General features: G+C 63.0%; 1 protein-coding gene across 1 annotated transcript; it reads left to right on the top strand.

The window, feature by feature from the left end:
- The first annotated feature begins 859 nt into the window (after positions 1 to 859).
- Positions 860 to 18,837, top strand: FMNL1 (formin like 1). The gene is given in 28 exon segments (XM_066205248.1): positions 860 to 1,080; positions 6,778 to 6,861; positions 7,114 to 7,197; positions 7,286 to 7,359; positions 7,890 to 7,973; positions 8,187 to 8,318; positions 9,505 to 9,613; positions 9,836 to 9,912; positions 10,016 to 10,109; positions 10,439 to 10,513; positions 11,034 to 11,144; positions 11,218 to 11,367; positions 11,457 to 11,558; positions 11,666 to 11,903; positions 12,111 to 12,298; positions 12,300 to 12,350; positions 12,352 to 12,418; positions 12,538 to 12,659; positions 13,112 to 13,314; positions 13,808 to 14,042; positions 14,129 to 14,197; positions 14,327 to 14,407; positions 15,038 to 15,167; positions 15,255 to 15,418; positions 15,657 to 15,758; positions 15,999 to 16,091; positions 16,271 to 16,394; positions 17,372 to 18,837. Coding segments are annotated over 28 exon segments (3,309 nt in total). The 5' UTR covers positions 860 to 918; the 3' UTR covers positions 17,476 to 18,837.
- Positions 18,838 to 19,493: the final 656 nt, after the last annotated feature.

The raw sequence follows: 19,493 nt of genomic DNA, 5'->3' as shown, positions 1-19,493 counted from the left end.
CTGGCTGAGGTGGGAGAGGGAGCCCAGCACCTCCCGAGTGCCCTCCCTTCTCCCACTGCCTGTAAAAAAAGTGAGCGATGACATTTAAAAGTAAAGAAGTAAATAAATAAATAAAATGAATAAGGTAAAAAAATGAAGGAAAATCAGTTAAAATAAAATAATAAATAGTAAGAAATCAAAGAGTACATAAAATAAGAGAAATAAAATAAATATAATAACATTAGGGAATTAAATAAAAATAAATTATATAAAATAGTAATAAATTACTGTAAGATGAAAGTCAAACAAAAAGCCTAAATAAATAAATAAATGTAAATTTAAGAATAAAATAAATGATAGAATGAAATGACTGAAATAAAATAGTTAAATAAAATGTAATGAAATAATACATACACAGAACATAAAAATTAAAGCAAAAATTGATTAAAGAAATAGAATGAAAGTAAATTTTAAAATAAGAATAAAATTAAATGAAATAAATAAAGCAGGATAAAATAGAGAGAGAACAGGAATAAAAATATTTAAAAGGTCAAATAACAAAATAAAAAACTTAAGAACAATATTTTTAAAAATTAATAAAAATAAAATAAATATATAAATTAAATATTAAAAGTAAGTCTAAAATAAAGTTTAAAAAAAGAAATTAAAAAATAAAAAAAAATTAAATAAAAAATTAAGATAAAATAAACCAGATGAGCTGCAGTAAGCCCCGCCGGAGCAGCGCCGCTCCGCTCCCTGGCTGCAGCCGAGCAGGTGCCGGGGCCGCCTCTGGCTGCGGCCGGGGCGGGGGCCGGGGGGCGGGCTGAGCCTTTATAGCGCGATAACGCCCCGCAGAAGTTGCAAACGCCGGCGAGCGGCGGCGGGGACGGGCGAGGACGAAGCTCGGCTCGGAGCCGGGGCCGCCCCGCAGCGCCCGCCATGGGCAACGCGGCCGGGGGGCTGGAGGGGGGCGCGGCCCCGCGGGAGCCCCGCGACCACCGCCCGCAGCCCGGGCCGCCCCCGGCCGCCGCCGCTCCGCCGCCCCCCCGGCAGCCCATGCCCGCGGCCGCCGAGCTGGAGGAGCGCTTCGGCCGCGTCCTGGTGAGCGGGGACGGGCGGCCGCGGGGGGGGACAGGGGCCGGGCCGGACAGCGGGGTCCGGCGGGGAGGGGGCTGCACATAACGGCGGGGGGACAGGGGGGACCCCGAGCCGCCGGAGGGGGGTCTCTCAGCATCCCTACCGGCGTCGGCATCATTAGCAGCGTTACCACCATTAGCGTCATTATAATGATCGTATTGTTACTATTTCTATTAATTATTGGATTTATTATTTAATTAATATTCTTATTAATAATGATGACTGCCCCGCTCCCACCTCGTTTCCCTGCGGACGCTCAGCCCTGCCCCGGGATGACCCCCAGCCGCTCCCCTCCGCTCATCGCTCTCACCTTGAGGGCATCCGAGCCCCAAATTCTTGGGGTGACCCCGAGTCGCGGACCCCGGGCAGGCTCCGCCATGGCGGGATCGGCGGCAGGGCCGGAGCGCGCCGCAGGCAGCCGGTGCTGCGGATGGCGATGCTTCGCTCACCTCCTCTTCCTCCTCCTCCTCCTCCCCGGAGCCGGGGAAGCCCCCGGCACCGCTCCCGGCCTCCCGCCGGTGGGCAGCGGGCGATGTTCCCATGGGATGGATGTCTCCAGCTCCTGGAGACACTGGGAACTGCGGGAGAGCGGCTCCCGCTCGCTCCCTCCGTCCTTGAGCGGGGCGGGCCGGCCGTGACCTTCGCGCCAGGAGGGCCGGGTCCCGCCACCGCGCCACCCGCTCCAGCCCCCGTCCATGCCCTCCCCAAAAACGCTCCGACACAAAGGAATTGCTGCTTTAACCCCCCGAGCCCCTGGCGGGAGACGGAGACGTTTTGTCGCTCCCGTGCCGGGAGCAGCCGCGGGCGCAGCTTTCCCCGATGCCGGCACGCCGGGATCCGCTCGGTTGGGTCTGCTGGGATCTGCTCGGCGGGGTCCCCCATCCCAGCCCCGAGCACAAATTACTTGGGAGCTTTCTTATCTGGTGGAGTCTTTGGGATTATTTGGGGATGAGCGGCGCAGGCGGAGCCACGGCAGTTGCAGGGGGGATGATGGTGAGGGGCTCTGCCCGGTGGGACCCCCGCGGGACTCCCAGGGAGGGGGTTTGCCGTGGGACACCCGTGGTGGCAGGTGGCTGGGTGGGGTGGTGGCGCCTGTGATGGCTCCGGCTGTCACGGCAGCGGTGGCAGGAAGAGACCTCGGGGTGTTTCCGCTGCAAGGCCCCGAGAAGCAGCACTTCGAGCCGGGCTAGGCCCAGCAGGTTGGAAATCCTAAGCCGAAAAACGGTCAGAAAAGGGGAAAGCGCTGCTCCAGGCCCTCAGCACCACCTTCCCTGCCTTCATCCCGAGGGAAAGCCCTTTTCCAGGAGAAAGGGCACCCAGGGGGATGGATGTGCCCCGACGGGAAGCGGGTGTCTTGTGAAAGCGGCTGTCCCAATCCCGCTTCCTCCTTTCGCAGTCCCTTCCCCATTCTCGTGGCTGTGGGGCCAGCGGAACCCCGGGGGGATGGGGACAGGGGGTCCCTCTGCCCTCACCCACCACAAACACGTTCTCTGACTCTGGCTCCAACTTTTCTGCCTCCTGAGCTCAGTGATGGAGCAGGTGGTGATGAGCTGGGAATCTCCTGGTGGGACAGGATCCAGACCTCACATGTTGCCGTGGCTACAGTGATGCCGTGAGAGCTCAGTGCAAATCAGTTTTGGGCTGGACATCCCGAACTGGGAGAGCTGGTGGCACAAAGCCTTGGCAGAAAAGTCCAGGGAGGAGCCATGGGGATCCAGATTGCTGCCAGTAAGGGGATGGATACACCCATTCTGTGCCAAGAAATGGGAATTTAGTTTCCCAAAACTTTATTCTCAAAAATTGGCTTCTTCCCAGCTGGGGCACTGTGGCAGATGCTGCTTTGGCAGAGTGATAGGAGGGTTGTCCTGTGCCAAGTGGTTTGGGATATGACGAGGTGGATTTTTGGGATGGAGCAGAGGAAGAGCATCTTTGCTGCTGGGATGGGAACGCTCGGATACTCCGACTCGGAGCAATCAGCATTTCCCCCCCATTGCATGTCAAGAGGCATCAATTGGGAACACATAAATGGATTTGTGAGTTGAGGTGTGGTGGAGTCAAAACCAAACAGTGGCTGACTGGGACAGGGGCTGCTCCATCCGGGAGTTTTGCCTGGTGGAGGCTTTGCTGCCTCTTCTCCCAGGACGTGGGGGAGTGCAAGGCCAACGTCACCGTTGCAGATGTTTGCAGATGTTTGCAGATGTGCTGTTGGCCCCAGCAGCAGGACGGGTCACCAGCAAGCTCTGGCCACAGTGTCAGCCGTGGCTCAACCAGGAAACAAAACTGGTCCTCAGCTTCCTGCTGGATCCATCTCCAGCTCGGCTCCAGCCCGGTGGCCAAGGCTGGCTGGGTGTCCCCAAGGGGGACAGTAGGGCTGCAGTAGGGTGTCCCCTTGGGGGACGTGTGTCCTGAGTGGGAAGTTGCCTGTGAGCCACGAGCTGCTGGATCAGGGCCTGGAGCTCCTGGTGCAGGAGCCCCCTGTGCTGCTGGATCCAGCCCCGGGTGAACAGGGGGACATCCCAGTGCAGGGCGGGCAGGCAGGCACCCAGCAGCGATGAGGGCACGCTGGCGGGCTCAGGCTCCTCTCCCCGGTTTGAGCTACAGCAGCTTCTGCTTGTTCTTAAAATAGAGCTGGAGCCGCAGGCGGCAGCGGCCGCCCCCCCAGCCCGCTCCTGCCACCCCCCTGGCCGTCCTGGGGACATCCTGCTCCTCCACCGGCCATCCCTGCCAGACACTCTGTGGCGTTGGGAGTCCCTGATGGGATGGACTGGTGCCGGCAGTGTCCCGCAGCCCAGTTTGCTGCATGAGGGAGGTCAGAGAGCCTTGGGTGGGCCTGGTCCTGCTCTGTGCCTTCCACTGAGCCCTGGGAAGAGGCAGGAGAATAAATCCAGTGGCAGTCAGCAGCACTGGAGGGGACACCACGGGACAGCTGGCACTGCAGGCTGGGCATGTCCCAAACCACCTCAGGGGTGCTCTGTGGCCGTGAGGGACAGAGTGTCCCAGGAGTGGCACATCAATCACCCAGGCACCTGGAGATGTTGGTCCTTCCTGCAGCTGGAGAGAGCCCCGGAGGCGCCATCTGGGGCAGTTCCCTGCCCTGTGCCCTTCCCTGTGGCAGGACTTTGTGCCTGGTGTCTGGACTGGGATGTTGTCCCGTCCCACGTGCTGCCAAGGCTTTCCATTCCCTCTCTGTGGATGCACATCCCCCGTGCCCCAGAAACGGCGCTGCCAGGGAGGGTTCAGCCCGGTTCACTCTCAGCCTGGCGGGGTTTGCAGCACAAACACTTCCCCGGAGGATGCCGGAACATTCTGTGCCAGGTTTGGTGCAGAGCTCGGCTCAGCCCGGCTCCGCTCGGCGCTGCCCGCTCACGTGTGGAACAAAAAAGAGGTGCCTGACACCCGAAATAGCTCCGTCCCCACCAGCCATGATAGGAAAAGGTTGTTTTGTACCAGAAAATGATGATGGTGCTGCTTCACCTCCCCTGGCCTTGGTTTCAGTGTAGGGCAAAACCTGCCTCACCCCACAGCTGGTGCTGGGTCCCAGCCAGCCTCACCCTGCTGCTGGGCATGGCTGGGATGGCACTGCCAGCTCTCTGGCACTTTGTGTCACAGCAGGATTCTTGGGGGACATTTGGTGGCACCCCCTCAGTGACGCTGTGGGCTGTGAGGCTGCTGGAAAGCCCCGGGCAGGGGTGGGATGAGGGTGCTGGGTGCTGGATGATGACAGGTGGGATGTGGCTGCTGGCAGCAAGTCACTGTGGCTCCTCCATCCTTGTCCCCAAAGGAGGAAGAGGAGAACCAAGTCCTTCCTCTGACACCTGTGGGGTCCTTGGCTGCTGCCCTGCCCCACATCACCCCCTCTGCCCCACACCTCCCGCCCTGCCCCACATCACCCGCCCTGCCCCACCTCCCACACCACCGGTCCCCTGTCTCTGGCAGGAAATGAGAACCGGTTTCTTTGTGCTGCCGGCTGAGGCTCCTCAGCGGAGCCGCTTCCTCCCCGGCACCACAAGCCCACCCGGGAGGCAGCCACCACCCAGTTTGTACCCGACCTGTGCCACATCCTGCCCGCAAGGGAGGGGCTGGGGCAGAGCCACCTCCACAGGGACAGCGCAGCGTCCCCTGCCCCATCCCCTGCCCCACCCTCGTGCTGGGTCCTGTCCCACCACCAGTGCAGGGTCCTGCTCTGTCCAGGTCCCACATGGGATGGCTGAAACCCGGCCCGTGTGGCAGGTGCCACCATCCCCTCTCTGCCAAGGGCACCCAACAGTGTCCCACCGAGGGTGCCACGGGTGTGACAGAGCCCTGGCTGGGGTGTCTGGGTGTGTGGTCCCTCTTGGCACAGCGCTGTCCCTTGGTCTGACCCTCATCCATCCCAAGGATGGCAGCTTGGGGACCAGCAATGGGGACGGCCAGGTGCTGCTGTCACCTTGCCCATCCCACCAGCTGGGTACCCGGCAGCTCCAGTGGCTTCTCAATGAGGCCATTTCTGACCCTGCAGCCTGACTGGACCCCCTGCCCAGCTCTCCTTGCCAGCCGGCCCAGCCAAACCCAGCTCCTCCCCACCCAGCTCCTGGTTTTGGCTTCTTGTGAAAGCAGCTTGGCAGGTCCTCCCTGGAGGTGGTGGCGAGGTTTCTGTTCCTGCCGACCACAGTGGCCCCTCTCCCCTTGGACCTGCTCTTCTGTGGGCAACCAAAGCCCTGGGAGATGCCTTCCTCCAAGGATGTGGTTGTTCCAGCACAGCATGCACCCCATGTCCCCATCCTCCAGATCAGGGAACCCCAAGACTGGGATTTAGGGGTGGCTTGGGGCTGTGCGTTGCTCCACGTGCCATTGTGCCAGCCAAAATTTGGGTCTTTTAGCAAAATAAATCACCTGTGAGCTGGGCTGGGCTGAGCTGAGCTGGGCTGAGCTGAGCTGAGCTGAGCTGAGCTGGGCTGAGCTGAGCTGCAGCCTGGCCCGGGCCACAGTGGGTGTCCCATGAAGGTCCCCCCACGGTGTCCCTCAGCAGAGCGGCCCAGAGGCAGGAGCTGTGTCCCGCTCGTGGCAGCGCCGGGTGCCGAGAGCGGAAACCACGTCACGTCCTGCGGTGGCCGCGGGGGCTGGGGTTGTGCAACGGTGGCACGGAGGGATGTGGGGACATGCCAGCCCTGACATCATTGTCTCTCAATAAACACTGATTTCCCCAGACGGGTTGTCACGCACCTGTGGTGGGGGGGCCTTGGTGGTGACCCCTCAAGCATGGCCCGGGCTCCTGGGCCCCTCAGCTGTGTCCCTGTCCCTCATCCTGTGTGGCCCTGCCAGGACTGGGCTGGCTGAGCCTGGGCACATGGTGCACCCGTGACATGGATGGATGAGTCCAGTTCTTCCTCCTGTCCCCCACCAACACCCCCTGCCCTCCCCTTGGGGGCCCTCGGGTGGGGACATTACCGATGGGTCATTGGGATGCTCAGATCCTGGGAATAGTGGTGTTCCCAACCTCCCACTGTTGTCCCCATCATCCCACCAGTGCCCCCATCCTTCCACCAACATCCCCATCCTCCCACGGGTATCCCCACGTCCCACTGGTATCCCCGTCTCCCACTACTGAGCAGGACACCCAGTGCTGGGTGAGCAGGGGCTGTTCTCGGGGTGACCCCCAGTGCTGACACCCTTCACCCACAGAATTCCATGAACCTGCCCCCAGACAAGATGAAGCTGCTTAACCAGTACGACAACGAGAAGAAGTGGGAGCTGATCTGTGACCAGGTGAGGTCCAAGCTCACACTGTCCCCAGTGCAGTCCCTGTCCCCAGGTGCCACTCGTGGCACGGTCTGGGCATCAATCTGCCTGTACCAAGCACTGACATCCATCTTGTTACTGACACAGCACCTTATTAACCTCATTAAGCATTGATGCAGTTGGGGTGGGGACAGGGACACTGTGGCTGCTGTGGGGACAGTGGCATGTCCCCGTGCCACAGCAGGTGGCCCAGTTTCAGCCTCTGTCTGGGGCTCGTAGGAGCGGTTCCAGGTGAAGAACCCTCCGTCCGCCTACATCCAGAAGCTGAAGAGCTACTTGGACACGGGGGGTGTCAGCAGGAAGGTGAGGGGTCCCCGTTGCACCCTGGTCCCCTGGTCCCCATCCCAGGCTGGGCACAGGGACGGTGCCAATGGCTGTCCCCACCCCACAGTTCAAGAGGCGAGCGCAGGAGTCCACACAGGTGCTCCGGGAGCTGGAGATTTCCCTGAGGACCAACTACATCGGGTAAGGGTGGGGGTGGCATCGTCACCCAGCTGCTGCCACAGTCTCTGGGGTGGGGATGGATGCTGCTGCCTCTGTCTGGAGGGTGACAGCAGGATGTGGAGGCTGCAGCTTCGTCCTGCCCCCTTAGGAGGGCTGTGATGTGAAGCTGAGGGTGCTGAGGCAGCTGGGGGTGCTGTGGGGTCTGAACCCCATTTTGGGTCTCTAGTACCCTCTGGGTGACAGAAGGGACCCTGCCCCCACCCTGGCTGTCCTGATCCCTTGTGTGGTGGTGGTGGCCAGGCTGTTCTGTCGTGGCACTGGTGGCAGCAGTGACAGGAGAGCCCTTGGGCTGTGTCCCCCATATGTCAGGGTCACCATGGCACTCACCTGGCCTCAGAGAAATGCCAGCTCATGGTGCCACCTCATGTCCACAGTGTGTTCCACCATTGCTGGGGACCTCTGACCAGGGGGTGGATCTGCTGAGTGTGTGGGGGCAGGGGGAGAGAGGATGTGGGGGTTGGCAGAGCCCACTAACCCTCTGCACCCTCCAGCTGGGTCCAGGAGTTCCTCAACGAGGAGAACAAGGGGCTGGACGTGCTGCTGGAGTACCTCGCCTTTGCCCAGTGCTCCGTCGCGTACGTCCCCACCGGGTGCCCTGTCCCCAAGGCTGGGATCAGCCTCCCCTGGGGCTCAGCGGGGCTGGGGGGGTCCCTGGGGGCGCCTCCCTTGTCATCAGGGCGATGCTCCACGGCTGGGGCTGAGCAAAACATCCCCAGCATTCCTGAGGGGCATCTGCCCGTGTTGGGGTGCCGTGTGTCACCCGTCCCCATGTCCCCACGGGCCACCAGGTATGACATGGAGAGCACAGAGAACAGCCCCGGCTCTGACAAGGGCAAGGAGCGGTCGCTGGAGGACCTGAACAAAAGCACCTCCTCGTCGCCCACCCAGGGAACCTCCAAAATGCGGCCCCTCACTGTAAGGTAACGTGTGGTCCCGTCCCCAACTGTCCCCCTGTCCCTGTGCCGTGTCCCCCGCTCTCGCCTCGCTGCACCCCCGGCCGCACCGCGCTTGGAGAGGGGCTTGGCAGGGAGACGCAGGCCCGGTCCTAAAAATGAGAGTCCATTGCTGGTTTGAGGGTGGGGACAAAGCCGCATCCCCCTGTGTGCCCCCCGGGGCTAAGCCCCGCCTGGGGCTGGGCTGGATCCGTGTTCCCACCCCCGCACTGCGACCGTCCCGGGGTGCTCTGGTGAAACCCCAGGAATACGCAAAAATTGGGGGTGTGGGAGATTTTGGGGGAGCAAATGGCAGCCCCTCGGTTTAAACCCGGGGCGGAGGGACGGGCCTGCGTCCCCCCAAGCCGGTCCTGGTGGCCGGTGGCTCTCGCTTGGTGCCGCTCGCCCGCAGCCCCGTCTAACCCCGCTCTTCTCTTGCACGCTGCCGGGGACGCGCTGACGGTAGGTGACAGGGCTCCGGCGGGACGGGGACACCCCACGGGACCCCGCTGCTGGTCACCGGTATTGGGGACAGGGCCTGCGGGGCATCCCCGGTGGGCGGGGAGGTCCCAGGGACACCCCACCGCGGTCACCCCAGGAGCTGTAACGTGGCACCCCGGGAACCGCGGGGATCCCTCGCCGCCTGCCAGCAGCTCTGGAGGAGCCGGGGTGTCCCTCCTAGCCCCAGGGACAGGTCAGGAGGGACGTGGCACCCGCAGGGGGTCCCATCCCTTGTCCCAGAGCCCGGGTGTCCCCGGGGCGGCGCGGGAGCCCCGTTTCTCCCTCCTGTCCTGCAGGCTCTAACGCGCCTCCAGCTGCTGCCTCTCGAACCAGCACATCCACACCCTCCTCCGCCACGTCCACCCCAGCGTCCCCTGCGGTGCCCCGGGCAGCGATGGGGACAGTGCCCCCAGGTCACCCGGCAGCTCCTGCCCGCCCCGGTGAGCCTCCGAGACCACCCCTGTGCACGAGAGGGCCCCCAAACCCATCCCGCCCCACATCACCCCCACCCGCTCCCAGGGCTTCTCGACGGGCACGAGGGTTTCTCCCGTGGGGTGCAGCCGCCCCGGTGTCCCCCCGCCCCCGCTGCCACCCCCTTGCGCTGTCCCCTCCCCGCTTTGCGCTGCGCCCGCGGCTTCCCCGGGCCCCGCTCAGCCGCGCTCTCCCCGCCCAGGCTGAACCCCTCGCACAGCAGGAAGACGCTGCGCAACTCGCGGTTCGTCAGCCAGAAGGACGATGTCCATGTGTGCATCATGTGCCTCCGCGCCATCATGAACTACCAGGTGCGAGTGGGCGGCATCCGCGGGGATCCGCCTGGGGACGCCCCGGGATCCCCCGCGCCTGCGGTGGCAGCTCCGGGCTGGGACCGGGTCTGGGTGCCCTGGTTTTGAGATGTCCTCACTCAACCTCCTGCCTGCTGGGGACGTGGGATGGGGGTGTCCCACGGTGCTGGAGTGTCTCCAGGGGGACACACGACCCCATTAATGCTCCTTTCCACCCCCAAGTCTGGCTTCAGCCTGGTGATGAACCACCCAGCCTGTGTCAACGAGATCACCCTGAGCCTCAACAACAAGAACGCCAGGTAGGAGCTGCCCGGCCCCTTGTTGTCCCTCGTCCCCCAGCCCCCTGCCCCTGTTCCCTCGCCTGCCCCACGGCCTCAGCCCCCTCACACCGCGTCTCTGCAGGACCAAGGCTTTGGTGCTGGAGCTGCTGGCCGCTGTCTGCCTGGTCCGGGGTGGCCACGACATCATCCTGGCTGCCTTCGACAACTTCAAGGAGGTGAGCCCCCAACAGGGACACCCAGTCCCCAACAGGGACACCCAGTCCCCACGTGAAGATCTGTGCTCCAGCTGGGTGTGTCACTTGGTTTCCCTGTGTGTGGCAGAGCCCTGCACCACCCTCAAATCTCTGGCTCGCTTAGGGATGTTCCACTCACTGGGCCTGATGTCCCCATGCCACCATGTGTCCCCAGGGCCATGTCCCAGCTGGGCTGGCTGCCAGGCAGCACCGGTCAGGGTTGGGATGGTGACACCAGTCCTGTCCTGCCACCCTCCTGGGGGTCCCCTGGCCATGTCCTCCCTGGCCTTCAGCCCTCTGCTCCCCCCCAGGTCTGCGGGGAGAAGAACCGCTTTGAGAAGCTGATGGAGTATTTCCGAAATGAGGACACTAACATTGACTTCATGGTGAGTGGCTGCTGAGGCCCAGCTCTGCTGTCCCCAGGGTGTCATGTCACCAAGGCTGCTGCACTGTCCCCAGGCCAGAATGCCTCAAGAGCTCCTAAGCCACCACACTGTCCCTGTGGCATCATGTCCTGAGGGATGCTGAGCCACCAAAATTCTCCCCAGACCACCATGTCCTCAGGGGCTGCTGAGCCACCGTGCTGTCCTGGGGGTGCCATGTCCCAAGGGCTGCCAGCCTGTTCTGCTGTCCCCAAGGGCTTCTTAGCCACTACACTGTGCCCATGGCATCGTGTCCCCAAGGGCTTCTAAGTCACTGAACTGTCCCCAGGCCACCATGTCCCCAAGGGCACTGTACTGTCCCCAGGCCACCATGTCCCCATGATGCTGTAAACCACCATGCACTCCCCAGGGGCACCATGTCCCCGAGGGCCACCAAGCCCTCATGCAGCTCCTGGGGCAACATCCCCAAGGGCCACCGTGCCCCTGTGCCGTGCCGTGGCCGCACTGAGCCGTGTCCCCACAGGTGGCCTGCATGCAGTTCATCAACATCGTGGTGCACTCGGTGGAGAACATGAACTTCCGTGTGTTCCTGCAGTATGAGTTCACCCACCTGGGGCTGGACCAGTACCTGGAGGTGGGTGGTCCCGAGGGTGGGGGTGCCGGGGGTGCCGCCAGCACTGCCGGTGACACCGGCCGTCCCTCAGCAGACTCTGCGCCTCACCGAGAGCGACAAGCTGCAGGTGCAGATCCAGGCTTACCTGGACAACGTCTTTGACGTGGGGGCCATGCTGGAGGACTCGGAGACCAAGGCGGCGGTGGTGGAGCACATGGAGGAGCTGCAGGAGCACGTCAGCCAGGTGGGCCGTGGGCGCGTGGGCAGAGCCGCTGACGCAAGCCCCGAGGGAGGGATGAGGACGGGGCTGAGCGGCGGCGCCTCGTCCCCCAGTTGACGGAGAAGCTGCAGGATGCGGAGAACGACTCCATGGCCAAGATAGCGGAGCTGGAGAAGCAGCTGAGCCAGGCGCGGCGGGAGCTGGAGGCGCTGCGGGTGAGCCGGGGGCGCCGCGGTGCTGAGGGAAGGCTGGGGCTCAGGGACCGGGCTCCGAGGGGTGCAGCGGGACACCGGTGACCTGCCGGGGGTTGTCACCTCTCCAGGAGCAGCTGAGCCCCCCGCGGCCACCCAGCCCGCCGTCCCCGCAGCCCCAGGAGTGCTACCGGCTGGCGCTGGAGCGGCGGCTGGCGGAGCTCGAGGAGAAGGGGCTGGTGCAGATCCTGCGTGGGCCCGACGGAGACGTCGCCATCGAAATTGTCCCCGTTGTCATAGAAACCCCCGCAGCCCCCGTGGTTTCTGGAGAGGCCACTGCCACCACCGACACCACCGCCACCTGCACAGGTACCGTGGGTGCGAGGGGATGTGCCCTTCCCGGCGGGGACACGCGGCACCGAGGAGGGGTGGCAGCGAGTCTCTGGGCACAGACGCCGAGGCGGGGGTGTGGGGATGTGCCCGGGGACTCGGGGTAATGCGGTGGCAGAGGGAGCGTGGCAGTGGCACCGTGCCCTGCTGTGTCACCGTCTCACCCACCTCTTCTTTCCCTTGCAGATGCTCCGGCTCTGGCTCCAGCCCCACCTCCCCCACCGGCACCTGCTGCCCCCCCGCCTCCACCCCCTCCGCCCCCCCCACCTCTGCCGGGGGCTGAGCCCGTCCCCCCGCCACCCCCTGCACCCCCCCTGCCCGCAGGCACCGCCCCCCCAGCAGCTCCCCCTCTCCCGGGTGCCCCGGTGCCGCCGCCCCCCCCCCCCGCTCCCGGGGGGGCTGGAGGGCCCCGTGCCCCCTCCCCCACCCCCCCCCACCCCTCGGTGGGGAGCCCCCAGCCGGGCCGGGTGCCCCCCCCACTGCCAACGGTTCAGGTGAGTGTGGCCCGGGGATGGTGGAGATGTTCCCTGGGAGGGGTCTGGGGGCACCCTGGGGTGGGTTTGGGACCCCCCTCCCCACCCTGTGACGTGCCCCCCTCCCCGTGACCCTGCAGTGAAGGTGAAGAAGCCGATCCAGACCAAGTTCCGCATGCCCGTCTTCAACTGGGTGGCCCTGAAGCCGAGCCAGATCGACGGCACCGTCTTCACCGAGCTCAACGACGAGAAGGTGCTGCAGGTGAGTGATGGGACAAGGGGCTGGGCACGGGGTGCCTCGGGGGCTCAGTGCCCCGGGCCGTGCTGAGGTGGCCTCGTGCCCACCCTGCACCCACCCACGGTGTCAGAGGGCTGCAGGAGGAGCTGGAGGTCAGGAAAACTCCTTAGCACCATGTCCACCATGGAGAGGGACATGGGATCAGGCGTGCTTCTCCTCTCACCCTGTCCTTGTCCCTTTGCTCCATCCACCTCCTCACATCCTGTCCTTTTCTTCTTCCTTATCTCCATCCTCTGGTCCCCTCACCCTCTCCTTACCCCTCCCTGTCCCCGTACTTGTCCCCTTGTTCCATCCTCATCCCCTTGCTTCGTCTTGATCCTCACTCCTCACCCTTATCGTGGTCCTCTGGCCCCATCCTCACCCCAGATGTCCCACTGCCGCCTCCCCGCCGTGCCCACAGCCCTGTGTCCCCACAGGAGCTGGACATGAGTGACTTTGAGGAGCATTTCAAGACCAAGGCGCAGGGCCCCGCCCTGGACATCAGCGCCCTCAAGGCCAAGGCCACGCAGAAGGCCCCCAGCAAGGTGACCCTCATGGAGTCCAACCGGGCCAAGAATTTGGCCATCACCCTGCGCAAGGGCGGCCGCAGCGTCCAGGACATCTGCACGGCCATCGAGACGTGAGTGCTCCCTCCTGGGGTGCGGCAAGGGCGGGCACAGCCCAGCAGGACCGCGGGGGTGCGGTGGCAGAGGGTGTGGTGGGATGCAGGGATTGGTGCGTGGGTGCAGGGACGAGATCCAGAGAGATGGAGAGACTGAGGGATTAGAGGTGGGGAGGGGGAAGGATGCAGGCACCAGCTGTGGGGATGGGGAGATGCAGGGACGAGACATGAGACAAAGGGCTGTGGGGGCCAGACACAGAGAGACAGACGGATGCAGAGAGCGGTTGTGGGGATGGAGGGATGCAGAAAGCAGAGATGAAAAGAAGGGATGTGGGGACCAAATTCAGAGAGATGGAGGAATCCATATGGAGAGATAGAGAGAAGCAGGGTCTCTCAGGGATGAAGAACCAGCTGTGGGGATGGAGGGATGATGGAACAAGCCGGGGGTGACAGGGGAGCTTTGGGACCTGCAGCAGGGCCTGACAGTGCCAGGGGTGTCCCCTCCCCGCAGGTACGACCAGCAAGCCCTGAGCCTCGACTTCCTGGAGCTGCTGCTGCGCTTCCTGCCCACCGAGTACGAGCGGACCCTGATCGGGAAGTTCGAGCGGGACCAGCAGCCACCAGAGGAGCTCTCGGACGAGGACCAGTTCATGATCCGCTTCAGCAAGATCCCGCGCCTGGCCGAGCGCATGAACGTCATGATCTTCCTGGGCAGCTTCGGCGACACGGCCCAGCTGCTGATGCCGGTGCGCGCCGGGGACGGGCGGGCGCGGGCTGCGCGGGGGCGGCTCCTGCGGCGGCTCTCACACCCTTCCCTCTCTCCCTCACACAGCAACTCAACGCCATCATCGCCGCCTCCATGTCCCTCAAGTCCTCCAGCAAACTGCGCCACATTCTCGAGGTGAGGGCTTTGGGGGGAGCCGGCCCCGATGGGAGCGCACAGAGCGCTGGCAGGGTGTCTGTAGGCACTGCGCCCTCCCGGCCCTGTGTCCCCAAGCCGTGGTGTCCCCAAGCCGTGGTGTCCCTGCAGATCGTCCTGGCCTTCGGGAACTACATGAACAGCAGCAAGCGTGGGGCTGCCTACGGCTTCCGGCTGCAGAGCCTTGATGCGGTAGGGTGGGTGTGGGGTGCCTGGTGTGGGGCTGGTGGGGGCACTGCCACTGCCAGGGACCAGCCCTGGGGACAGAGGGGCACAAGGAGCAGCTGCAGAGGTGGAAGGACGCAGGACCCTGCTGTGGGCATAGAGGGATGCAAGGACCAGCAGGAGGGATGGAGGGACAGGAGGTTTAGCTGAGGGGACAGAGGGATGAAGAGCTGTCTATTGGGGTGGAGAGGCGAAGGGGTGGAGACACACAGGAATGGGGTCAGAAGGATGGAGACCTGAAATGGAGAGGTTAAAGGATTCAAAGACCTTAATGAAGGAAGATGGGATGGAGGGAGATGGGAACCAACTGCAGGGATAGAGGGAGAAGGTCACCCGTGGGAATGCAGGGATGAAGAACCAGCTGCAGGGACAGAGTGATGCAGACCCAGCAATGGGGGTGGAGAAAGATGGGAATCAGCCATGGGGATGGAGGGATGCAGACCTGGCTGAGGGATGGAGATCCACAGATCCAGCTGCAGGAGTGGAGGGATGGAGGGATGCAGATCCAGCCACATGGATAAAGGGCCACCAGAAGCAGCCCTGAGCAGGGTGAGGGGGTGGTGGCTGCGGGTCGGGGCTGACTCTGCCCCGCCCCAGCTCCTGGAGATGAAGTCCACAGACCGCAAGCAGACGCTGCTGCATTACCTGGTGCGGGTGATCATGGAGAAGTACCCGGAGCTCACCGGCTTCCACACCGAGCTGCACTTCCTCGACAAGGCAGGCACAGGTAGTGCCCACGGGCCCGGGGCTGGGGGCTGGGGCAGCCCCTGGCACTGGGAGCCTGCCCTGACCCCGCAGTGCCCCCCTCCCGCAGTGTCCCTGGAGGGTGTCCTGCAGGACGTGCGGAGCCTGCAGCAGGGCATGGAGCTGACCCGCAGGGAGTTCATGAGACAGGACGACAGCCCCGTGCTCAAGGACTTCCTCAAGGTCAACTCGGAGGTGATGGAGAAGCTCCAGGCTGACAGCAAAACTGCCAAGGTGGGTGCTGGGCTGGGCTGGGGTCGTGGGGACAGTCCCCTGCATGGGGACACCCTAGGGTGCCCTCTGCTCACACCTCTGCCCCGTGGGAGAGGCTCCTGCGTGGAATGTGGCTCCAGTGGGACAGGCAGGAGGGATATGGGGCAGGATGGGGAGGTGGGAGAGGCTGGAAGGAGGTGCTGGGTGATGGGCACCGCTGCCCAGCCCCAGCCCCCAGATCAGGTGTCTCTGCCCACAGGAAGCGTATGAGTCAGCTGTGGAGTATTTCGGGGAGAACCCCAAGACCTGTCCCCCCACCACCTTCTTCCCCATGTTCATGCGCTTCATCAGAGCCTACAAGGTAGGAGGGGGCATGGGGTTCTCTGTTTCTGAGGGCTAGGAGGAGATTTGGGGCACCTGACCCCACTTTGGAGCAATCAGCAGAAGTCACAGGCAAGGCTGGGGCTCAGGAATGCCTTTGGGATGGTCGGAGATTTTGGAGCTGGGTTGGGGTGAGCTGGGGGCTGTGAGGGGAGGAAGGAAGGAGGCTGCAGTCCTGTACTCCCCTGGCTCAGCACACTCTTCCTGCCCCTCTCCCAAGAAAGCAGAGCAGGACATCGAGCTGTGGAAGAAACAAGAGGCCGCAGCCAAAGAGGCAGAATCCAGCTCCCCTGGCAGCGAGCAGCAGCCCGAGGTGAAGGTGCCCCCATATCTGTGTCCTGGTGGGCTCCCAGCCCCACCTGGGTGGGCTGAGGGGTGGGGAAGGACTAAACAGGTCCTGGGGAGGGAGAGCTGGGTGGGAGGTGAAGGTGAGGGTACCCCATCTCCTCCGGGCTGTGATCATGCCGCTCAAGCGCCCTGTCCCCTCCCCAGCTGCCTGTCCAGAAGGCCAGGAGGCAGCAGATGGACATGATTGCTGAGCTGAAGAAGAAGCAGATGGTGAAGGAGCCGCTCATCTACGAAGGCAAAGATGGGGCCATTGAGGATATAATTTCAGGTGAGAGATGGTTTCAGGTGAGCATCCAGGTGTCCCCACATCACAGACCCAGTGCTGGGGCCTGCAGGGGCTGTCACAGGAGCTGGAGGGTCACCAAGCCCCAACACAGGGACCAAACCTACCTGCAAGCACCTTCACATCCCACATGACAGAGCTGCCGAGTGCTCCCTCCCCCGTCTCATATCTCTTCCTCCTCTTCTGCTTCTTCCTCCTCTCTCTTCCTGCTGCTCCTCCTCGCTGTCTCTGGATCGCTCTGCTCAGCTCTCAAAACTGTCCCTTTCACGGCCCGGACGGGCAAACGCTCGTCCCGGCTCTTCTGCGACGTGAGCTTCAACGAGGAGAGCCCTCTGTAGGTAACGTGGAGCAGCGGGGCCGGCGTAGGTGGGCGGGGGCTGCCGGGCTTCCCCCCTCCCCGCCGGGATTTCGCCAGGTGTGTGGCCGGCTCTGCCCCACGCTGAATCCCAACCCCGGGGGCACCCGGGATCAGCCCCCGATGCGGTGCTGGGCTCCGAGAGTCCACGGCTGGGGTCCCACGGGCTGAGGGTTGGAAGCTGCTGCTCCTCCCGTCGTTGTGTGCGGCCCTTGGCTCCTCCCGAGTGCCCTCATACCCTGGGAAGTGACTCCCGGGCGGAGAGACAGGGCAAGGGCAAGGGTTTTCAACGAACAAAGGGGAGTTTTAGGTTGAAGGTTCGGAAAAAAAATCATTCCTGTGAGGCTGGGGAGGCCCTGGCGCAGGGTGCCCAGAGCAGCTGTGGCTGCCCCTGGATCCCTGGAAGTGTCCCAGGCCAGGTTGGACATTGGGGTTTGGAGCAGCCTGGGACAGTGGGAGGTGTCCCGGCCATGGCAGGGGTGGCACTGGGTGGGTTTAAGGTCCCTCCCACCCAAACCATTCCATGTGAATGTGACGGGTGGCGGGATCGCGGCCATCCCGGGTGGGCAGTGAAGCTCATCCGGCCCCTGCGCTTCCCCCGGCGCAGATCTGCGGAACAACCCGTACCGGCGGGGGGACAAGGCCCGCGGCAGCGCCAAGAAGCGGGCGGCGGGGCAGAGCCTGCAGGCGACGCCGGACATCGCGCTGTGACCGGCGCCGTCCCTGCAGCTCCAGGACCGGGGCAGGACCATCCTCCCGACGCAGATGGGACCGCAGGGTGTCAGTCCCTCAGCCCGGGGCTCGGCGGGGTGGAGGGACAGTGCCCGCTCCGAGCTGCTCCAGCCGCTTAATGTGCCAGCTCCGCCTTGCCTGGGGCCTGGCACAGGCACCCCCGGCGCTTGCTTGGCCATGTCCCCGAGCTCCTCTCCCCGGGCTGGCAGGGCTGGGGGCCCTCCTGGCTACGGACAGGGAGGGGAGAGCACAGAAAGGGCCCCAGCTTTTCCTGGGAGGTAAAGAGGGGCAGTCCCATCCCTACCCCGGCGCTGTTTCCTCGCACGCCGGCCGCGGGCCCTGATGTGTCCCACTCCTCAGCTCGCTGGTGCCTTTGATTGCCGCTGCGGGAGGGGAGGGGGTGTCAGCCAGGGACACAGCGCTCCCCGCACATCTCCCCCGGCCCCGCAGAGCCCCCGAGACCCGCGTTCTCCTGCGCTGCAGAGCCAGCGAGGAGCTGCTGCAGAGCTCCCACCCCGGGCACCTCCCGGAGCCAGGGGCTGGCAGCGGTGCTATTTTACATGATTTTGTAAGTCTTCCTTCAAATTTCTCTGTGCTGCGGCAGCAGGGATTGGAACACCCCCACGCAGGGTGTCCCCAAGGCGGTGGCGAGCAGCGCTGGGCTGTTCCTCGCCGCAGAGGAGGCTCCGTAGCTGCGGCAATCAGCAGCAGGGACAAGTTTCTGCGAGGTGGTGGCACCTCCGCCCTCCTGCATCCCCAGCATCCACCTGCACTGCCGGGGCTGGAGCCTCTGGGATAAACCGGGACTGTCAGCCCTGCGGGGCTCCCCGTTTTGTCGGGTGGGACACGCAGGAGATGCCGGCAGCCCCCAGCCCCGCGGCAGCCGCGATCCCAAAGGCTGCGGGTCCCTGCTGCGCCAGGCAGGAGAGGCCCCAGAGCCGCGGAGCCGCTCGCTACCGCCCTGGACCGGCTGCCGCTGCCTCCCCTGCCCCGCTGCTGCCGAGTAACCCCGACCCCCAGTGCCGCAATTAAACCTCTCTTCATCACACGGCCCCAGCTCGTCCCGATGCGAGGACGCTCCTCCCTCGTCCTGTTCCTCTTCCCGTCCTTTCTCTCTCGACCCAGCTTTAGCCAGAGCAGCCGCTGCTTCCTGCTGTATTTAAGTCGCTTCAGCGCCGGCTCCGTGTCCGGGGAGGGATGGGAAATGAATGTGTAACTTATAAATGCCTTTAAGCCAGAAATGTAAACCATTAACTGCTCATTTGTATACATTATTTTTATATACCGAAGGCCTGTTTAATCTAAAGCAGAACTGGTAATAAAATGTCTCAGAGGATAAAGGATTGTCTGGGAGAAGGGTTTGCTTGTGGGGGCGATGCTGTCATGGAGGGAGGGAGAAAAGGAAGGAAAGGTGGACTGAGGGAAGGATGGAGGGAGGAAGGGGGGAAGATGAAGGTGGGATGGAAAGATGGAGTGAGTGGCTGTAGCTGCCCCATCCCTGGAAATGTCCAGGGCCAGGTTGGACGGGGCTTGGACATTTCCCAGGAGCAACCTGCGATAGTGGGAGGTGAGAGGGTGGAATGAGATGATCTTTAGGGTCCCTTCCAACACAAACCAGTCTGGAATTCTAGCACCAAACCACCCACCATTTTTGAGGACAACAGATCTGAGGTCTGTTCACAGCACAGACATGTGGGTGCATGACAGCACAAAAAATGTGTTTCAGGATAACTGTCCTCACTCACCAGCGGGGCCACAGCCCCCCAGCCCGCGGGGCTCGTTTACCGGAAGGATCCAGCTCCGTGCAAACAGCTCCTGCAGCAGCAGCAGCAGCAGAGGGGCTGCAGCACTGAGAGGTGTGGGGGGGATCCCCAGAGCTCTGCCTGCCTCACCCCTGCACCTCCCAAGGCAAGACTGAGCAGCTGCCAGTGCAGTAAATCCCCTACAACAGGACAGAGGGAGGACAAAGGACAGTCTGCTTGGAAGGAGAGAGATGC

Source organism: Chamaea fasciata, unplaced genomic scaffold, assembly GCF_029207755.1.
Source record: "Chamaea fasciata isolate MVZ Bird 193981 ecotype frontalis unplaced genomic scaffold, bChaFas1.0.hap1 SCAF_27, whole genome shotgun sequence".
In the NCBI taxonomy this organism is placed as follows: Eukaryota; Metazoa; Chordata; class Aves; order Passeriformes; family Sylviidae; genus Chamaea; species Chamaea fasciata.
This window is presented reverse-complemented; position numbering and strand designations above follow the sequence as displayed.